Source organism: Rhagoletis zephyria, unplaced genomic scaffold (genome assembly GCF_001687245.7).
Source record: "Rhagoletis zephyria isolate East Lansing unplaced genomic scaffold, Rhagoletis_zephyria_1.1 Rzeph_scaffold_00663, whole genome shotgun sequence".
NCBI lineage: Eukaryota > Metazoa > Arthropoda > Insecta > Diptera > Tephritidae > Rhagoletis > Rhagoletis zephyria.
In genome coordinates, this window is record NW_016157747.1 from 76,360 (window position 1) to 97,710 (window position 21,351).

General features: G+C 35.9%; 1 protein-coding gene across 2 annotated transcripts in view; it reads right to left on the bottom strand.

Moving 5' to 3' along the window:
• LOC108360951 (prolyl endopeptidase-like) overlaps positions 1-21,351 on the bottom strand; it is a 50,356-nt gene that overhangs the window by 2,991 nt on the left and 26,014 nt on the right. Inside the window, exon 1 of one of the 2 annotated variants that reach the window (XM_017613448.1) lies at positions 1,069-1,230. The exons of the other annotated variant lie outside the window; for it this stretch is intronic. Coding sequence (XP_017468937.1) covers positions 1,069-1,215 — 147 coding nt within the window. The 5' untranslated portion in view covers positions 1,216-1,230. Of the gene's footprint in view, positions 1-1,068; positions 1,231-21,351 lie in introns of those variants that run through there. 2 annotated transcript variants of the gene reach the window in all.

Sequence of the window (21,351 nt, forward strand, 5' to 3'; positions counted from 1 at the left end):
CTGATCATTTATGTATACATTTGTCTATATCTATCTCGATTCGTTTTGGCTGTTACAAACAACCGTTATGTGAACAAAATTAATATACCCTTGTGCACAAGTGCGCTCGGGTATAAAAATAACCAATTGCTTATTCTTAAAATTTCAGAAATTTTACTCGATTTGTTCAAACGAATTTAAGTATTTAAAAGTTATGCAATTTTAAGAAAAGGCAATTGCTTATTTTTGAATTAGTTTATATATTCATTTGCTGTCTCAAAATGGCTTTTCGGCTATGCGATGGAGTAAATTGAATACGCTTCATTGGAAGCAAGGCCAATTTCATTTATTAATAATTGAATAAATTGAATTTAGTTTATTTCTACTTTCCGAAAATTTCCAATGCTGCTGATTGCTGTAATGATTATTTACCATATTGGAGCATAATCAACACAATATATGCACATACATATATATTATTTCACAGATCTCAGGGTTGGCTTAGAAATACCTCAATTCAAAATTAGTTATATTATGAAGTTACTTACCGACCTATATAATTAATGCTTATTAAAACTGTTTATTTTATTATATTTAAATTAATTTTTTTTTTATAAAAGTATAGTTTATTCTTAAACCCGTATCAACTAAAACATCAATGTTTGTGTAATATTAAAAAAAAGCTAACAAACTTTTGTAAAACTTTCAAATATTTTGAGTATGCAGTTGTGTAGCCTTAGTCAAATTTTAGTATAAAAAAGTGCAAGTTCGAAGTAGCTGACACTTGCCGTTGGTTTTTGCCAATTTTTTTTTGTTGACGATGCCAGTTATTTTCTTCCATATGAAGTACATGTCGACGCTTCCAAACCATACCATGCTAAGTCACCTAAGACTTAGTCAGACTTAGCATGGGTTGGTTTTTAGGCGTCGATGTGTTCGACGATTTTTTTATATGGGAGAGCTTAGGTAGTATTTACCACCGCAGGAAGTATGGTGGCTCGGCCGGTGTGCGTGGTATCCCAGTACGTTATTATTTTATTATTATTATTTTCTTTTGTATATGAAATTATTCTACTTTCAAATTCTTACCCTGATTTCACATTCGCTTCCCTGTGTATGTCTGAGTACGAGTTTAACAATTGCAAATATTCGGACGGTAGTGTAGATATATGTATATATTATACTAAGTTCCCACGGCACGTAATTCGCTCTCCCATTCGTAAATGGCTCTCTCATTCGTAATTGCCGCCCCAATTAACCTTCTAATTACGTGATTCGCCATACAAAATTTCGCGAGCGCATTACCTCATTTGTAGGTAATTCAAATCCAATTACCATGCGAATTACGAACAAATCGCTGGCGTCTCTAATTTTAATCGAAAATTTATCGAGCTGAGCTATCAGAGCAAGAGAGAAAGAAAAAATCAAAACAAAGGGAGGAAATCAAGGAAAAACAATGAATTGTCAAATCGAATTAGGAATGAGTCATGTAAACGGGGCACAAATTTAATAACTACATACATTTATGTATATACATTAGGGTGCCCATCGAAAAAGCTTTTTTTTTGGAAATTTCAGGGTCTACCCCAAAACTTAATTTTTTTTATGAGAAATATCATGGCTTATTTTTACAGATTTTTGAAAGGTCATTTAGAGGTCGCGGTTATATGATATATGCGTATCTCAAAAACCACTTGACCGATCTCAACCAAATTTGGTACACACACTTATCCCTCTTAAGCGCCACATTGAAAATTTTTGAAATCGCACAAAACCACGGGCTTCACCAACGTAACGGTAACTTCAAAAACACTCAAAGCTTGCTATATTTAGGGGGGGAGTAGGTTTTGTCCGATTTCAAAAATATTCAAGACGGTACTTAAGGAGGCCAAGCACAATGGTCGAAATCGGTCGAGTAGTATCATATAAGCGGGCGGTGCCACTCCCATTTTCCTAAAATTTCCTGAAAAACCACGTCTTTGCTAAAGAGCGATTGTATATATCAGTTTTGAATAAATATTGATGAATTCATTAGCCACACTGCTCAAAAAATCTGAAAGTCCGGTAAATAAGCAATATAAATTCAAGGCCGTATTTAAAAAAAGTCGCCTAACTTCGACAATTTTTATGCGACTGCAATAAGTGAGCTATCAGTTTATTTTAAAATTGGTTTACTTTTAGATAGTACTACATAACTTGAAATTGTGTAAATCATCGATGGTCGAAATGTAAAAACTCAAGGGAAATATGGGTTTTTTATTTTACCCGATAAAAAAACCCAACCACCCAAGTCCGACAATAGATCATTCTATACCATTTTAAGGGCCTATGTGTCCTCTCTTCAGATCACATTCGATCTTTGAAATCGAATCAAAAATAGTAATTAAAAAACTAAAAAATCTACAAAATCCTATTTTCTGACCTAAATCGACAGGTCGCGAACTCTAAATGACCTTTAAAAAATCTATAAAAATAGGCAATAATATTTCTCATTAAAACGAATAAAATTAGGGGGTAGGATCTTGAATTTCCAAAAAAAAAAAAGAATTTCCAATGGGCACGCTAATATACCTACATATATCTGTACTAATATATATTTTGAAAGCCGTTTTTTTATGTTCGCAAAGCTCGAGATCGGATGTACCGATTTTTTTGAAATTTCGATTATGGGTTCTTAGGTTTAAATACTTCCTATAGAATCTAACATACATGCCCACATAATAGCGCTGCTCACCTGCAAATCACAAATGAGAGCGCCCTCTGCTGTTAATTCGTACGGAATACAGCGCAAAGCAAGGGTTATGTATACATATACATACGTGCTAATGTTAACGTTAATGTTGATTCTTATTTTAAAAAAAAAAAAAAACAAATATGTATGTACAGTTCACGGAGAAATAATTTAGGCAATGTAGAGTCGTTTATGTTGCCACAAGGAGCAACTAACATTGCTGTTAGCATTTACATTTGTATATGCAACTTTACGGCGGAATTTATTGGTCGCCTAAAAAATATTATTTTTGGTCGAAAGACCTCTATTGGTTTAATCAATAATTACAACCCAACTTAAATGCTAATTTTACTTCTTAATATAACCTAATTCTACCTGTGTCAGCATTAATTACTTGTTGACTTGATTTCGCGCATGCCGGATGTTGTTCCCAATTTAATTGTATTTGCTTACGGTGCGTCTGAACCGTTTCCTATTTATTAGTTATAATTCTGCATATTGGCAGAATTATCGATTGTCAATATGTTTACATTAATTTGCTTATTAATTTTACTGGTGTTAACTCCTCCGCCGCTAAAACAAACGTCCCCGTTTGTTCAAATTAATATGATAGTGTTATTGGATCCGGTACAGTGGGTATTTCGGATGATGTGACTTCTTTACTGTCAGTCACGCTGACGTTGACGTTGTAACTCGATAGTTCTATTGGCTTTGCTTTGCGATTATTTTTTATGACTAATGCCATGATTAATGCTGCTAAGCAGATCATACCGACAATTGTTAGTGAAAAATTTGTGATTAAGGCTGCTGAGTGGGTGGTCTGCAATAACTTTAGATGTTTCGTGTTATTTAAGTGGAGTGCTTTCATCATCTCCAAGCTCAGGATTTCTTCTTCTTTATTTGAAGGAACATTTGATTGCAAAATTGCGGGTAGAGGTTTATTTGTTAATATTTCATTAAAAGAGTATTTTTGCTTGTCGATCAAAACCGTGGAATTGTGGTATTGAACGGCATATGATCCCGAAAGATTGATCTTTTGATTGTCTATTTCGATTGTACCATTGTACTGATTTAATAATATGATTCCGGGCGAGATATATTCTACTGATGGGATGTGCTGATTGTTAACTATAGTGCATTTCGCTGGTTCGCTTCTAAGCAGCTGTGGGTCACAGGTAGTATTGCTAATATCTATAATATTCTTATTATTACAGATTCTAATGCTATTATTTTCTTTACATTTTAATTTGATTACAAATATTTGGTTGTCATTACAAGTTACAATATCCTCGTAGGGAATTTTATTAATATATTTGTTCTTTTTTATTGGTTTAATTAACATTGTTTCACAAATTTCTTCATTTGTTAAAGGTATTCCTACTATATAAAATAACATTGTATCATTTGAAGCAATTTTTATATTCGCTAGTTCTAGTGATTCTTCCACATTATTTAATGTAAAATTATTTCTTAAAAATACAGATTTTACTAATTCTAATTCATCATTAGATAGAATATATGAATTGACAATGCCGGCCTTAGCCCAATGCATGTCATAATCTATGTTAATGATTTCTTCTTTTAAAATTTTCAGTTTGTATTTTAATTCTATAGCAAAATTGTGCTGTATGTCTTCCTTATTTTGTACAGCTTTCAAAATTTTATTTGATACCGCTGTTATATTCTTTATCCTATCAAAGATTGTTTTATTTATTACTACTGGATTGTTGTTATTGTTTATTATATTATTTATTTCGCTTTCCAGAATTACAAGGTCATCATGATCGGGATTTCCTGCAATCCACTTCCAGGCTTTTCCTAGTGAATCTATTGATTTCTTAAATCTCTTGGGTTTGAGTCTGCCTAGAAATTTTTGGGTTAAATTCAATTCGTTAATAAGGATGGGTAAAAGAGAATTTTCCGTATATATCTTGGTTTTTATGGTACTGCTTATTTCGTTTAATGAATTCTGCCATGCGTCTAGGTCTACTTTATGTATAATTCTGTAGGTTCCTGTTTGTATTTTCGTCAATCCTGTGTCTAATGTTGCTAACTGAGAATTTGTATAGTCTATTATTTTGAAGTCTGCGTACACTAGGTGCACGAAAAGTCTGTAAAAGAAAAAAAAATAAAGAGAAAACAAAATTTTTTTACTAACGTGGTCTAAGTCTTGATGTTATTCTTATGTACAGTTCGTCCTTTTTCGGTGATAACTATACTTGATTTGTCTTCCTTGACTATTTCCTTTCTATATCTAGCTGTTAGTTTGGATCCTATGCGCTTGTTTATCCTAACATAAATTACGTCGCCAGGAGTGTATAGTTTCATAGCTTTTCTAGTTTTGTTATGATTTTCTAAATCTTTTGCCTGTCTCTTCCTAAGGGTTTCTATGTTTTCGCGTCGAGAGTTTTCGTGTTGTTCTGGGTCTATTGATACACGTCTGCCGAAAAATGTCTCTATTGGTCGTCTTCCTGTCGCGGAGTGTATGGAGTAGTTATATTCATATGTACATCGATCTAAAAGTTCTTGGAATGAACGGTGGGTTTGCTCTGTTTTAAGACAACGCATGATTTCGGATAGGGTGGAATGAAACCTTTCTACTTGTCCGTTAACTGTGCTTGTGTATGGAGAGGTTCTATAAATTCTAATTCCGAGTTGGTCTTCAACCATAAATTGTATGGAGGCTGAATTTAAGGATTTTTCATTATCGATTACTATTGTCCTTAGTACACCGAAAGTATTTGTCGCAGAGGTTCTCTGATATCTTCTATTGCTTTTGACTTTATTATTCTGACTTGTGCATATTTCGAAAACTTGTCTACTGCGGTTAGTACTAGATTTTTCTCTGTATTGTAAATATCTATATGGACTATTTCACCAGGATATTGGGGAATTGGGGTTTCAAGTAGGTGTGGTTTATTAGGGTGACGATCATATTTGTATTCTTTGCAAGTTTTGCATTGTTTAACTATATTTTCTATTTTTGACTTCATTTTAGGAAAGTAATATTTTTGAATAAGTTGCTTTTTATTTTCATCCCTATTTCTATGTGCTCGTTTGTGCTCTTTTAGTATTTCTTCGTTTTGGGCATCTTCGTTTGTTAAGTCTTCTACTTTTGTTTGTGTGTATCGAATTTTATAATTGGAGAAATGAAGAGGGTAGATCTCCTGAATTTTTCCTATTATATCTTCAGAGGTAAATATGCCATTTATCACTGAAGGATTTAAGTAACGTTTTAATAGTACAGTTAAATTCTCTATTGAAAAGTTGGGTTTACAGATTAAATGCCTATGGTAGGTTGGGAATGGTATTTTAAATTGATAGCTGTCTTCGTCTCCTAAAAAGATCCAAAGTTGGTTTTTGAAGGCATTTATGGGTCCTTCTACTGCTGGGATTAGGTTGTGAGATGAGCTTTCGTCGGAATGTGTGGCAACTGATAAGGAATTTACTTCAAATGGCCTGGATAATGTATCTGCAACTACATTGGCTTTTCCGGGTTTGTATCTTAATTCGTAAATGTATTCTTCTAATATGCCTTTCCAACGTTTTAGTTTGGAGTTATTGTTTTTATTACTGAGGGCATATGTAAGTGGTTGATGATCTGTATGTATTATAACTTTTGCAGTGCCGTATAAGTAGTTTCTAAAGGAGTTAAGTGCCCATATAATGGCAAGCATTTCTTTTTCATTTACTGCATAATTTTCCTCAGCTTTGTTTAATGTTCTCGATATAAAAGTTATCGGTTTGCCATTTTGTTCTAAAACTGCACCTATGGCATACTTTGAAGCGTCTGTAGTTAATTCAAATTCTTTCTTAAAATCAGGGTATTGTAGGACTACGTCCTTGGATGTTAATGTGGATTTGATTTTGTTGAATGCAGATTTTGCTTCTTCGTTTAGATTAATTTGAATTTTTTTTCGAACTAGTTTTGGACATTCTTCCTTCATCACCTCTAAGGAGGGATGTTAGTGGCTTGGCTAATTTAGCATAATCTTTGATAAATCTTCTATAATATCCAGATAAGCCTAGGAATGATCGTAAGTCCTTGAGTGTTTGAGGGTATGGGAAATTTAATATTGATTGCACTTTAGAAGGGTTTGTAGAAATTCCACCGGAGGATACCACAAATCCTAGGAATTCAACCTGTTTTTTGAAGAATTCACACTTATCTATTTGTACCTTCATATTTGCTTCATTAAGGGTTTGGAAAATTTTGTCTATATGTTCGGAATGTGATTTCTCGTCCTTGCTAAAAATAATGATGTCATCTATGTACACGTAGCATATTCTACCTATGTGTTTTCTAAGTATGTCGTCTAATGTCCGTTGGAAAATGGATTGGGCGTTTTTGAATCCAAAAGGGAGTCTTGTGAACTCGTGTTTTCCGTTGTTCACTGAAAAAGCTGTTTTTTCCACGTCAGATTCCTTAAGAGGAATTTGATGGAAACCGCTTTTTAAGTCAATTACAGAGGAAATTCGATTCTTTCCTAATTGAGAAAGTACCTCATTTATTTCTGGTATTGGATACCTATCTGCAATTGTGACTGTGTTTAGTTTTCTGTAGTCAATGACCATTCTGAATTTTTTTCCGCCTGAAGCATCGTCTTTTTTAGGTACAACCCAGACAGGTGAGTTGTAGGGTGATCTTGATTTGCGTATAATTCCATCTTCTAACAATTTGTTTATTTGGTTCTCAACTTCTCCTTTAAGGCTATTAGGGTATGGGTAGGATTTGGAATATATGGGAGTGTCGGAATTTGTACGAATTTCTGCTACTACCTTTGTTGTGTACGTAAGTTTTTCATTTGGTTCCGAAAATAAGTTGCGGTGTTTTTGTACTAGCTATTTTATTTCTTTTTTATCTACTGTCGTCATGTGTTCGTCTCGGATATTAATTGTGTTAACACTCTGTATCCTATATTGTCTGAGAAATATTTTTTTAGTATTGCTTATGACCATAAAGTTTTCCTTTGTATGTATTACTGCTGAAAGTTCTTTTAAGCTGTCGTTTCCTAGAATGGCGTGGAAGGTTTTGAGTGTAGGTAACAGGAAGAATTTTAATTTGCTACCTTCTAGATTAAAAAAATTTAGAAACGTGTGATGAGTAATTTTTATTTTTCCACCAACTGAGTTGGCAAAAAATGGGTTATCATTCTCTATCGCTCTGCTTACTAGACTGGATTGGATATAATTTTTGTTGGATCATGTGTCTACCAGAATGTTTAATATTTCTCCGCTCTTCGTTCTGCATCTAAAATAGGGTAACGAAGAGCTCTTCAATCTAAAAAATGTACGTCTGTTAGGTCATGTGGTTCTTCGTATTCGTTATTGTAGGTTATGTCCTGATTCTGGTTGTATTGATCTTCGTAGTATTGATTTTCTTCGTATTGATTTTCATCGTATTGATTTTCATAGTGTTGGTTTTCGATTGCTCCTTCAGAGTTTATATGAAAGTTTCTTTGAACCTTCGGTGGGGGATGGTTTATCACTGACGTGTTTGGTGGGCGTTCACCTGCTTCTTGGGGTTTGGGACGGTTCGCGTAGTTCACCGCTTTTGTCCTGATGCTTTCATCTACATCCATAGGTTGAGGTGGTTTAGGTGGTCTTGGAGGGGGATTTTGTTGTTGATTATATGGATTTTGGGGTTGGTACCTATTGTATTGGTTAGATTGATTTGGATTTTGGTTGGTATATTGCTGGAGGTTAGGAGGATTAAAATTTTGTTGGCGATAGTTTTGCGTAATGGGATTTGTTAAAGGTTGTGTTAGATGGGCTAGTTCCGGATAGAATTTCAACTGTGGAAATTGCTGATTCATCGGTTGGGAATATCTTGGTGTGAAGAGTTGTTGTCGTGGATTTATGGGATTGAGGCTTTGTTGACGGGAGGTTGACGGTGCGTTAATCATTTGATTGTTGGCGTGGTTATGCTCTAAAGCTTTGATTTTCGAGCTTAAGGCAAAGATGTAAGGCCTCTGGTAAGCTCTTTGGTTCTTTTATACCTAGGAGCCTAGGCAGGTCGCCAGATAGTCCTCTAACGAAGGTGTCAAGGGCTTTAGCACGGTAATTGTCTGTTAAAAGATGGACTGCTTCTTCGCCTATCTCCATGCAACCTATTTTGTTTAAGATCAGGGATAAATGTCCATAAACTTTCTGATAGAATTCATTTATTTTCATTCGTCCCTGGACGAGGCATGTCATCTGATAATCTAATGTGCCTATATCTCTTTTGTCGGCATAATGGGTAGTCAAACAACGAGAGATTGCTGTCCAGTCTAAGTGTGTGTTGTATGACGCTAGGGCTATATCTGCTTTACCTATTATTTTGTTCCTAATTACATTTAAAATGGTTCATATATTCTAAGAATGCGTTCAACGCTTTTCTTCCAGGAACTAAACTCCGAAGCGTTTCCTGAGAATTCTCGTAATGAATGTACTACATCTGGTATTTTGTCCATCTCGTTCATATTATTTCTGAACTGCTCTTCTATCGTTTGGTCCGATATTATTGGGGGTATATTATTATTAAGAGCTCTTTGTATTAGATTAGGGCCGTTCACTTCTATGGTTTGGGTGATCATAGTCCTGATAAGGTTGGCTAATTCTTGGGAAAATTGAGGGGCTGAATTGGAGGGTGCTGCCTGTGGGGCAGTATTTCCTAGCACTGGTGGCCTAATGAGGTTGTTTGGATTCGCCATCTTAAACTTTGTATATTATTATTTTTTATTTTATGCGAAAGTTTTTGTTTAATTGAATAATTGCAAAATTTTTTGTTGAGAGTCTACTTCTATTTCTCGTAAAAACTAGGGACTTTATTATTAGATATAAATTTTTCGTAAAAACGAGAAAAAAAATAATTGGGGTTTTTTTTTTTTTTTAATTAGAAAAATATTAGGGTATTTCTTATTAGCTATTTTTGTTGTTTTTTTCCTACTGTGTTTTCCTTACTTCTAACTCTTATATTACTTACAATATAATCAGCTTCATACCAGCAACTGGCAAATGTGTATGCTCTCCTTTTTCCGTTAGGTACTAGGGTACACCGTTTTGCTCCTTTCTTGTTCCTGGCCTTCAAGGGTAAGGTTTTGCTGATTTCCTTAATCCGGGTTGCTTGTTGGTTTACGGCGGAGCGTCGAGGATTTTGTATGTCCTTTTCACGCCCTTAATTGTTTCGTGGCACTTTGTAGGGTTGTAGGTAATTTCTTCCCTAAGATGATTTGCATTCACGTGGTTTTAACAGCACTTTAAAATGCAATAATCAAAAATGTTATTAAGCAAGGAATTGTTTTTATGCGTCTCGCTTATTTAATGGCACACTCAGTTAGCTTATTTCACTTTTCTCGCGGCGTTTTTATTTTTATTATCAACGGCACTTTTAGTGTTTTTTACTAACTTTTTGAAACTTTACCGAACCGAACAAGACTCTTTAGTCTCGGGCGCCACTTTACGGCGGAATTTATTGGTCGCCGAAAAAAATATTATTTTTGGTCGAAAGACCTTTATTGGTTTAATCAATAATTACAACCCAACTTAAATGCTAATTTTACTTCTTAATATAACCTAATTCTACCTGTGTCAGCATTAATTACTTGTTGACTTGATTTCGCGCATGCCGGATGTTGTTCCCAATTTAATTGTATTTGCTTACGGTGCGTCTGAACCGTTTCCTATTTATTAGTTATAATTCTGCATATTGGCAGAGTTATCGATTGTCAATATGTTTACATTAATTTGCTTATTAACTTTACTGGTGTTAACTTGCATATTTATTTACATACATACATGTTCATGTGTATAATTACGCATAAAAACCCTGCCGCTATGTTTTTTTGTACATAAGTGAGCGCAATATTAAAAGCAGCCACACCACCTATGTGTATCTATGTGTATCGCAAAGGCCGAGAACAACTGAATCAATTTTTTTGAAATTTCGGACACCTGATGCAGACGTTCAAAGGATGGTTATCGGCTAACAAAAATCTCGATATATAAAAGGGGCGTGGAACCTCCCATACAAACCGAATTTTTCATACTCAATATCTTTGGAATATTCACGGTAGAGTAATAGAACTTGGTATGGAGATATATGAAATCCTTCGCATACTCTTGGAGCTATCGAAAAAGGGGGCGTGGCACCTCCCATACAAACCGGAAATGCATATCTCTGGAAGTGTTCATGGTAGAGTGATGGAACTTGGTATTGGCGCATATGAAATAGATCGCATACTCTTGGAGAAAAATTGGACCTTTTGGAAAAGGGGGCGTGGCACCTCCCTTTCAAATGGAATTTTTAATACTGCATATCTCTGGAAGGATTTATGGTAGAGTACTCGAACATGGTATTGGCGCATATGAAATCGATCGCATACTCTTGGAGGAAAATTGGATATATTGGAAAACGGGGCGTGGCACCTCCCTTTCAAACCGAATTTTTCAAACTGCATATCTCTGGAAGTATTTATGGTAGAGTATTGCAACTTGGTATAGAGATATATGAAATCAATCCCATACTCTTCGATAAAAATTGGAGGTATTGGAAAAGGGCGCGTGGCACTTCCCATACAAACCGAATTTTTCAAACTGCATATCTCTCGAAATGTTCATGGTAAAGTACTGATGTGGAGATATATAAGATCAATCGCATACTCTTTCAGAAAAACTCTAGCTATTGGAAAAGAGGACGTGGTAGCTCCCATACAACCCGAATATTTCATACTGCATATTTCTGGAAGCGTTCATGGTAAAATTTTTGAATTTGGTACGGAAATATATGAAATCAATCACATACTCATGGACAAAACCTGGAGTTATTGGAAAAGGGGCGTGGCACCTCCTATACAAACCGAATTTTTCATACTGCATATCTCTTGAAATGTTCATGGTAAAGTACTGGAACTTGGGGTGGGGATATATAAAATCAATCGCAAACTCTTTCAGAAAAATTTGAGCTATTGGAAAAGGGGCGTGGGACCTCTCATACAACCCGAATAATTCATACTGCATATTTCTGGAAGCGTTCATGGTAAAATTTTTGAACTTGGTACGGATATATATAAAATCAATCACATACTCATGGAGAAAAATTGGATTTATTGGAAAAGGGGCGTGACACCTCCTATGCAAACCGAAATTTGCGTACTTCACATCTCTGGAAATGTTCATGGTAGAGTACAGGAACTTGGTATGGAGATATGTGAAATCAATCGCATACTCACGAAGAAAAATTCGGACTATTTGAAAAGGGGGCGTGGCACCTCCCATACAAACCGAATTTTTCATACTGCATATCTCCGGAAGTGTTCATGATAGAGTACTGGAACTTTATACGGACGTGGCACTTCCCATAGATATGGAGCTATTGGAAAATGGGGCGTGACACCTACCATACAAGCCGAATTTCATACTGCATATCTCTGGAAGTGTTCATGGCACAGTACTGGAACACTTCTTATGGAGATATATGAAACAATCCCATACTCATGGAGAAAAATGGGCTCTTTGAAAAGAGGGCGTAGCAAAGTACAAACCTACTGACTTTTACTTATCTTTGAGTGTATATAATTCTTCTGTAGGTTTATTTGTTAGTGAAATTCTAAATGGCTGGAGGGATTTTAACAAAGTTGTGTGTGTGTGTTTGAGTGGGTCTCTGGATAGTTTACTTTCAGAATTTAATCCGCCAGTTGGCGCTGGAGTTGAGTTATTACTAAAAATCTTTTTTATTATCCGATTTGGCGAATATTCAAAACATGTATTGGAAACGGTAAAGGCAGTCCAATTGCAAAAAAGAGCTTCCAGGTGCTGAGGTCGAGTTATTACTAAAAATCGACAAGTAGGAAAGGTGCCGTGAATGTCAGACTAAATCGACCTGTTGCACCATTGAGCACATCGAACTCTCGTGTGTTACGTTAAAGCTTCATTCGAAGACACCAGGGTTGAGTTGTGCAGTGGTAAATCGCAATACCTTAAAAGCCAGTTTCATGAAAACAATTTAAAGAAAATTTATTTTTTTTAAATTGAATTTAATATAGAACCTGACAGAAAAAATTAATTTCCACTTAAATTGCTTTCGTGAAACTGGCTTTTAAGCTATTTTATCTCAGTCTATGTATGTATACTGTATTTCTGTTGATAAAGGATATGCAGCCATTTTGAAATTGCCACCAACTATAAGATAAAGTTTTTAGGGCACATTCACTATAGATCAGGATCATTGTTGCCACCACGGAACTTCTCATGGATATAATACTTTCGTTCGGTTATTTAAGGCGGCAAACGACTACCAAACCATGGTCTTAGCCCAGAGGTTCCCAAACTTTTTTTCGTAAACCCCTTTCAAAAATTTACTGGTTTCGGTGGACCCCCTGCAAGCTTTTTACGCCAAACTTTTAATTCAGAAACTGACAATAGAGATAAGAACGAGTCTAGAAAATTCGATGACAAACAACCAAGCAAGCAAGGAACACAAAAGTGTTCCACCATCTCATCCTCTTCAAGGCAGGATGGGCCAATGGCCTTGTCATTTACGCTTATCGCAGTCAGGAGTTTGTGCCACGTGAAGTGACCAGTCAGCAGTTCAAAAAGTTGTCTGCAGTGTCGTCTGCTCAGTGAGAGAAAAAACTGGATAGACACTCTGAGATTGAACATAGGTTTTGCCCACCTGCATCCCCTCGATGCCTCCCAGTCATTGCTAAGCGAAGTATTCACCTAGTTTCTGATGATTGCTTCGATGGCCGAAAGTGGGTGTGCTAAAACTGGTTGCGGACGGAGAAGTGCCTGATCTCAGCCAATTCTGGCCAAATGGTAAGATGTCTCATTACCAGGTACTCCTGAGTGACCTGGCAACCAGAGTAAAACAAGTTAAACAAGTAAAACAACATAATTTAGTCGAGACTTGCATTGCCAAACTAGTATGAAAGTAGTTAGGGGGCTGGCCAATGCCTTAGGTGCAGCTTGGTTGTCACTGCAGACACGTAAACTCCTTCCCCTCCACCTATGTTCCACCACGTAGTCCATGGCTTTGAAGATTGCAATTACCTCAGCCTGGAAGGCGGAAGCATATTCCCAACAGAAAAGTGAAGCTTATCCCAATTAACTTCGAAAAAGACCCCAGATCATGATCCAGAGTCAGTTTTGGAGCCATCAATGAAGATTCGACAATGTGTGAGTCCGGTCTCAGTGATGGAATTAAACCAGCATTCAGTCTTAGGGAACTCAACATTATAGAATCTCTTCAACAAAGGTAACGTACTATCCTGTGGCATTGAAAATACACAAGTGCTTAAATCTCTGCCGCCACGCCCCACTCAGTGTTATACCAACATCCGGTTCTTTTTAGTCTGCAGGTGGCCTTTAAGGCTTTCCCACGTTTTAAAACATAAAGTTACGGTAAGTGCAGCAGTGCGTGAAAAGCACTGTACACCACTCAAAAAAATTAAAGTTAAATAAAGAGGCTATCAAGCAACCATTTTGGTTCTTTACTATCGAAACCAGATAAATTTTCGTGGACCCCCAACCAGAGTATGTTTGTGTTTGTACGGTGGTGTATGTATGTACGATGCTGTATGCATGTACGATGCGTTATGTACCCTGTAGGGAAACCGCGGACTAGTGAATCGAATTTCTAGTTCCGTACTAGGTCTTTATCGCCAAAAAGGAACTAGTCCGATAGGAACTAGATCCCCACCAGTCGAAAATCGGCGAAAAGTGGTACTTTTAAAAGACAAATTTTTTCAGTTTTTTTGACTAGAAATCTATATCTAAAGTGACGAATTTAGAAATGGTTCGGAACTATAGAAAAAGGGATGCAGAACGAACTAGATCTCATTTGTCGAATTTAGAACCAGTTCGGAACTATCGAATAAGGGATGCAGCGGAGGGCTTGTTTACTTTACATAGATATGTGTTCAGCGGCATTTTCGTTCAAATACGCTTCTATTCTGTGCTTCGCAGATGCTTTTTCATAGCTTGGTAATAAAAAACTAAAATTTGTGTTAACATTTCAACATCTTGGGACAGTCTGGAATCTAAGAAATAACAGCGAGCACACTCAGCTACAGCTAAAGGTATGTAAACGTACATTTCTTACAATCATTCAAACAAAGTTAATTTCAAATTGAAAAGACATTTCTTTGAAAATAATTTAAAATCGCACACACGTAAGAACCAAAAAGATTGAAAAATNATGCTGTATGTATGTACGATGCTGTATGTATGTACCAGGGTTGTTGCGAATCTTCGCATTCGGATTCGCAACCGCGGAGCTTCCGCATTCATTTTAACATTCGCATTCGCATTCGCAAAAATCAATGCGGATCTTTTGCGAATGCGAATATTGAAGGGGCCGAAAATTACAGTTATTTTTTTTACGAGTTAAACTTGGCCTTATATTTTTTATTCTGAAATAAAAGTACTTTCGGATAATAAACTAACCGGTTATCCAAATTAAACAAGTTTGGTATCCAATGAAAGATGACTTAAATAGCTTTAAAACTGAAATGTCTAAAAGAGGAAAGCCACACATTGAAAAATATTTCAATAAAAAATGTTAATTAATTACCATAGAACAAACATTGGATCAGGTATGCAGGTATTTACATGAATTTCTTTAGTATTAAGTTATAAAAAAATATCAATAGATATATATGATACCAAATTTGTTTAATTTGGATAAGCGGTTTCTTTATTATCCGGATAGGACGTTTATTTCAGAATAAAAAACATTAGGCCAAATTTACCTCGGAAAAAAATAACTGTTATTTTCGGTCCCTGGAATATTGTTCAAGTGCACATATATCTAACCAGTCACAGAAGAAAGAATTTAAAATGAGTTACAAAAACTAAAATCGATAAACGATGATGGCGTGACAAATTCCGAAAAAACCAAAGAATGAAGAATTCTTTCGAAAAAAACCGTGTTTAAACAACGATTGTGCCATGATGCTACATTGTGAAGATGAAAGTCAGGAGGATACATCCGACATTTGCAGCCCCGATGAAATTCTCAAAAAGTAATTAATGCACCGCAATAAAAATAAATAAATATAACTGAACGTCCTCTCCACTGGTGCAGTGTCAATCGAGAAGAATTTACAATTTTGCCAAGCTTCAAGTTTTTCAAGTTTGTCGCCTCGAGCGAGTAGTTATATAGTGGCGCAGGTTTGATTTACGACCCTTCAAAAAGTTTTTATTAAGCACAATGTTCCAATTTTTAAATTCAAGTACTAAAAAACATTCACTCTATCATGAGTTTAATTTTCCCCGAACCGGTTCCCTTTTAACTTTTGGTTTTCATGTACATATTTACTATGGGCGGAATACAAATTTTCGGGTGAAATTTTTTTCGGTCAAAACTCAGGATAAGACAGATTATTAAAAATCATTAACTTTTTCATTTTTTATTTACCTAAATCACCTAATTTACCCACCTAAATTATTCCTTAAAAATACATGGCATCCGCATTCGCATCCGCATCCGCGGATGTCTAAAAATCCAAATCCGCAACATCCCTAGTATGTCATATTTTGCGAATTTTCGGAAAGCTAATGTGCGAATGTTAGGAATAATATTAAAAAAGCTTAAGTTGACTATAGCTATAGTCATCCTTTTTATTACTTAAAAATTGTATAAATTATTACAACCTTGAACGAGTGCTTAACCTATACAGTGCACTATGGTCTGGCGACTATCATTTGCTGTCCAAAAGTCAAGAAATAACCAAATTGTTTTGAAACTTAGCGTTAGGGGGTTTTTGAGGTTGCTGATTTCGAATATAATGTCAGATTTTCGCAATTCAAAATGGCGGATCCAATATGGCGACCAAATTTTATACTTCCCTTCCCTTCCACCAAAAACTTATACATAAGCGGGGTTTTCAAGATCGCTGATTTCGAATCTGATGCTAAATTTTTTGAATTTAAAAAGGCGGATCTAATATGAAGACCAAATTTTATAACTTTTTCTATTTTAGCATAAACTTATATAAATGGAGAGTTTTTGAGGACGCTTATCTCGAATTTGATAGCAGATTTTTTAAATTCAAAATGGTGGATCCAATATGGCTACCAAATTTTATAATTTTTTTCTTTTTCAGCAAAGACTTATATATACATATTTCGAATGCAATGATTTAAAATCTGAGGGCAGATATTTGGAAATTTTTATTTTTTTATTTTTTTTTAGTTTTTGCTATTTTATTCAACAATTTTTATTTATTTTTTCTAATCACAGCTGCTTCAAATAAAAACTGCTTTCCTTAAATATAAGCTTATATTTGTATTTATTTGAAAGGACACTAGCACCACAAGTATATTACTAATATTAGGCTAGATATAAAGTTGAAAAAATAACGTAACGTACAAGTTTAAACAAAAAAAAATGCAAGAATGCATTTTTCACCTACAGTGCCGAACAGAAATATTGGCACAGTTAATTTTTTGCAATATATGCAAAGTTTTTATTCTATTTTATTTTCGATAATTTTTTATAAAAATATTGTTTATTCTACACTAGAACATAATAATAAAATCTCTGAACTTTGTGCAAAACTGAGGAAAATTCATTAAATTTGCACACTAATTTGCAACTTTTCATTTCGAAGTATGCAGTTTTATAGCCCATTCAAATTTAGTATAACAAAGTGCAAGTTTGAAGTCGTTAGAAAATCGCGTTGATTTTTGGTAATTTTGTTTCACGGAAGTTCTTCCATACAAAGTATATTCGGTAAATATTTTTTGTATGGAGAAAATGAGCAACACCTTCCACACCTTCGTTTTTCTTTAAGATAGGCCTTCAACTGAGCTTTAATTTTACATTTTTTAATCTATCCAGATTCTAGACCCGAGCCTTCGCTTTCGCTGGAGGAATATTAATTTATTTCTAGGTTGCTTATAAGACTTTTAGTAGTACTTTTTGAAGGCTCGTCAATTTGCTTGATATACTACATAACCTTTTAGCGCCTGAAGCTAAAATCCGGTTATTGTCCGCACCCTGGTTAGACAGACTTAGAGCCATTTGAACAATATTAGAGTGGACTTTCTGCCCATGTACACATTCGCATTCGCAAAACATTCGTATCATTTGATGCGAATGCGAATGTCGAATGCGAATATGTAAAATGATGCGAATCATTCGCATAACGAATGCGAATGCAAATATTCGCAACATCCCTGGTATGTACGATGCTCTATGTCAAGGCTTTCCAAACTTTTTTCACCGCGGCACCCTTGTTGTGCTAAACAAATTTCGCGGCACCCCTACTCTTCAAATATCTACGAACACAAACACAATGCAAGCTTTATGCTCCTTTAGCTTTAATGTTGTTTAATTGTTTTGATGATTTCATTATCCTTTAAGTTTATAGGGAGCTTTGGCAATTTTACCCTGAAATCATTTGATATATTTTTATTATTATTTTTTTTTATAACTTTGGACCACGTAAACCGATTACTATGATTATTTTTTTAAAGGAACCCACAGGTGGTCCCATTCTAATTTGGTTTAAATCCGATCATTGGATCATGAAGAGATTAATGATAATCTAAGATTTGTATAATTGAATTGAAGTCGGTTTTGTTTTTTGCTTAAAAATTACTTGTTTATGTAAGCATGGCCGAGCTTCTCCTCCGACTTGTGGCGTGCGCCTTGATGTTGTCACACAAACCGGAGGGACCTACAGTTTTACGCCGAGTCCGAACGGCGATTGTATTTTTATGAGAAGCTGTTTTTCATGGCAGAAATACACTCGGAGGTTTGTCATTGCCTGCCGAGGGACGACCGCTGTTAAGAAAAAACCTTTTTTCTATATTTTTTGCGAAGGAGAAGCTCGGCCAAACACTAACATATGTGTAAGCGCCAATCTATTATTATTATTATGTAAGCATTTGTTGAAAATGCAGTCACACATGGAAATGTAAAAGTAAAAGTTACTAGTATTTTTAATGCAATCTTGCCAACAGCAGTGTTTTCTGCATACACTTGCAACCAGAACTCTCTTGGCTACCTTCGTAGTATTTAATATTCAAAGTGCTGATTCACTGATATCCAGAAGATTTTCAAACGGTTGATTTGTCATCTCAGTAGGTTTACTTTTCGGGTCACATGAAAGCGGGTTTGTTATCCAGCTGTAGACATCCTCAGAGTTAATGTTGAGAAAATATTCGGCTGGTAATGCGCGTTAACGATAAGAAAATAACTTTTACGGCCAATTTCACGAAAAGCATTTTTTTTGTATAATATGTATTTATTTATTGAATCTTTCTTTCGAAACTAACAATAAGTTTTCAAATCTTACAAACTACTATTAAATTTAAAATTTCTGCGGCAATGTTTAGAAATTTTTTATTCCTTCATATATATTTATAACAGCTGTTGAGGCTGAAGGAATGGCCAAGATTCAGCAGGATCGCTGGATATCGTGCTGGGCAGGCGGTCTGAAAGGACGAGTACCAGAGCCGCACTGCTTAAATTCACTGGTGTTGCGTAGTCGGTCTGAAAGGACGAGTTCCAGAGCCGAAATTGATATATTGCGGATATCGAAATTTATTATATTGCGCATCATTTGATGATATCGGAGAAATCCTTTCTTTTTAGTCTTCTTGCATATCTCGGGCTAAGAAGATCTCTCGCTAGTCGATTTGGATGGTTCATTAACCGTGCTGAGTAACTGGTGCTCTCTTATGTCCTCATGCACCGTTTTAACATTCAGATCTTTGTGGATATTCGTGTTTTTTATGTACCACGGTGCTCCGCATATGGCGCGTAAAATTTTTGACTGCAGTCTTTGAAGTCTGTTCAAAATGGAATTGCACGTTGTGCCCCAAAGCCCGATTCCATATGCCCAATATGGTTTAGTCATCATATTAAAAAGCAACATCTTAGCTAGGGTTAATTTAGATTTGTTTCCTATAACCCATTGAAGGCTTGCTTGTTTTAGTTTCGCTTGAGAAATTTTGTTTTCTATATGTTTTTTCCAGGTAAGTCTTCTATCTAGTGTCATCCCAAGGTATTTGACACTATCTTTTTGTGGTATAGCCTTGCTGTTTATTTTAAGTGGTAGGCAGGTTTCTTTCTTCAAAGTAAATGTTGTCTGAACACACTTGCTTTCGTTAGCCTTTATCCTCCAAGAACCTAGCCATTGCTTTAACTTTTTCAAATATTCTTGCAGCTTGTAATAAGCCTCTTTAGGGTCTGAACTATTGCTTAAGATAGCTGTGTCATCAGCAAATGTTGAAATGGTTAGACTACCATCAATTGGCAAATCACGAGTGCATATTACGTACAATATGGGTCCTAGAACACTGCCTTGAGGGACATCTGCATATATTGGGCGACTTTCCGCTCTAAAGGAATTCTGCCTGACACTGAAGTTTCTCCGCAGCAGAAAGCTTTCCAGAATTGCATGCGTATTTGCAGGGATTGAAACCTTTACTTTGTATATAAGGTCATCATGCCAGACTTTGTCAAAAACTTGAGAGATGTCCAAAAATACACCGCTGCAGTATTGCTTCCCTTCGAAGGCTTTTCTAATACAAGAAGAAACAATTCTATGAACTTGTTCTACAGTGCCATGTTTTCCACGTTTTTTATTTGGTTACTTGTTAGTGAAGGTTGTATTTTTTTCAATAGAAGTTTTTCAAATATTTTGGAAAATACAGAAATCAAGCTAATCGGCCGATATGAACTTACTACCGTCGGATCTTTGCCTAGCTTTGACACCATAATTATTTCCGAAAGTTTCCATAAGTCGGGGAAGTGCCCCAAACTTAAGCATGTTATTAAAAATATGTAACACAAAATGTACGGCAGTTTGTGGAAGGTCCTTTATCATTTCACCTGTAATCCTATCGTAACCAGGCGCTTTATTCTTCTGAATATCATGAACAATGGTGTTAATTAAATCTTTCTTTTTAACCCGAAGCGGATTTGTGATAAGGCTACTGGGGGGGTATTGAAATATTGGAAGGATGAGAGCCTTCAATGGGTCTAAAGCCTCGTGAAAGATGACAGGCGAAATCGTTTGCTTTATCCTCATCATTTCTCGTCCAGATTCCGTTCTGAGTACGTAATGGTGCTTCTCGAAGAACGGGCCTCTTCGCATGCTTCAGTGTTCGCCAAAGGCAGTAGTCAGTCTGTTTCGAAGCAGACAAGGACTGAAGGATCGACTGCGTACTTCTTTCTTTTTCCACCTGCAACAAAATTCGTAATTCCTTTGTACACGCATTCAGCTCCTGTTTAAGCTTCGGAGAGCGAATTCATTGCCATTCCCTTCGCGCAGCGGCGCTGCTCCGGTGGCTCAATCGGAGCAAGCTTTGCTGCTCCGCCTAAAGATGTCGCCGATCGTAATCCAAGTTCAGAACCCAGATAAAAGCCGCAAGATGTCGCTGGTGACAAATCTGAGTCTGGAACCGGAACTGATGGAAATCCGAGAAATCCGATACCATTCAGAACCGGAATCGATAACAGGGTGTACCGCTGATGGAAATCTGAGAAATCCGATACCATTCAGAACCGGAATCGATCACAGGGTGTACCGCTGATGGAAAAAGTGTGTTGGTATGCAGTCAGAAATATATACAAACGTACATACGTACATATGTATATACATATATAGATGCTCCACCCCTAGAAAAGTGTGTTAATAATGTGC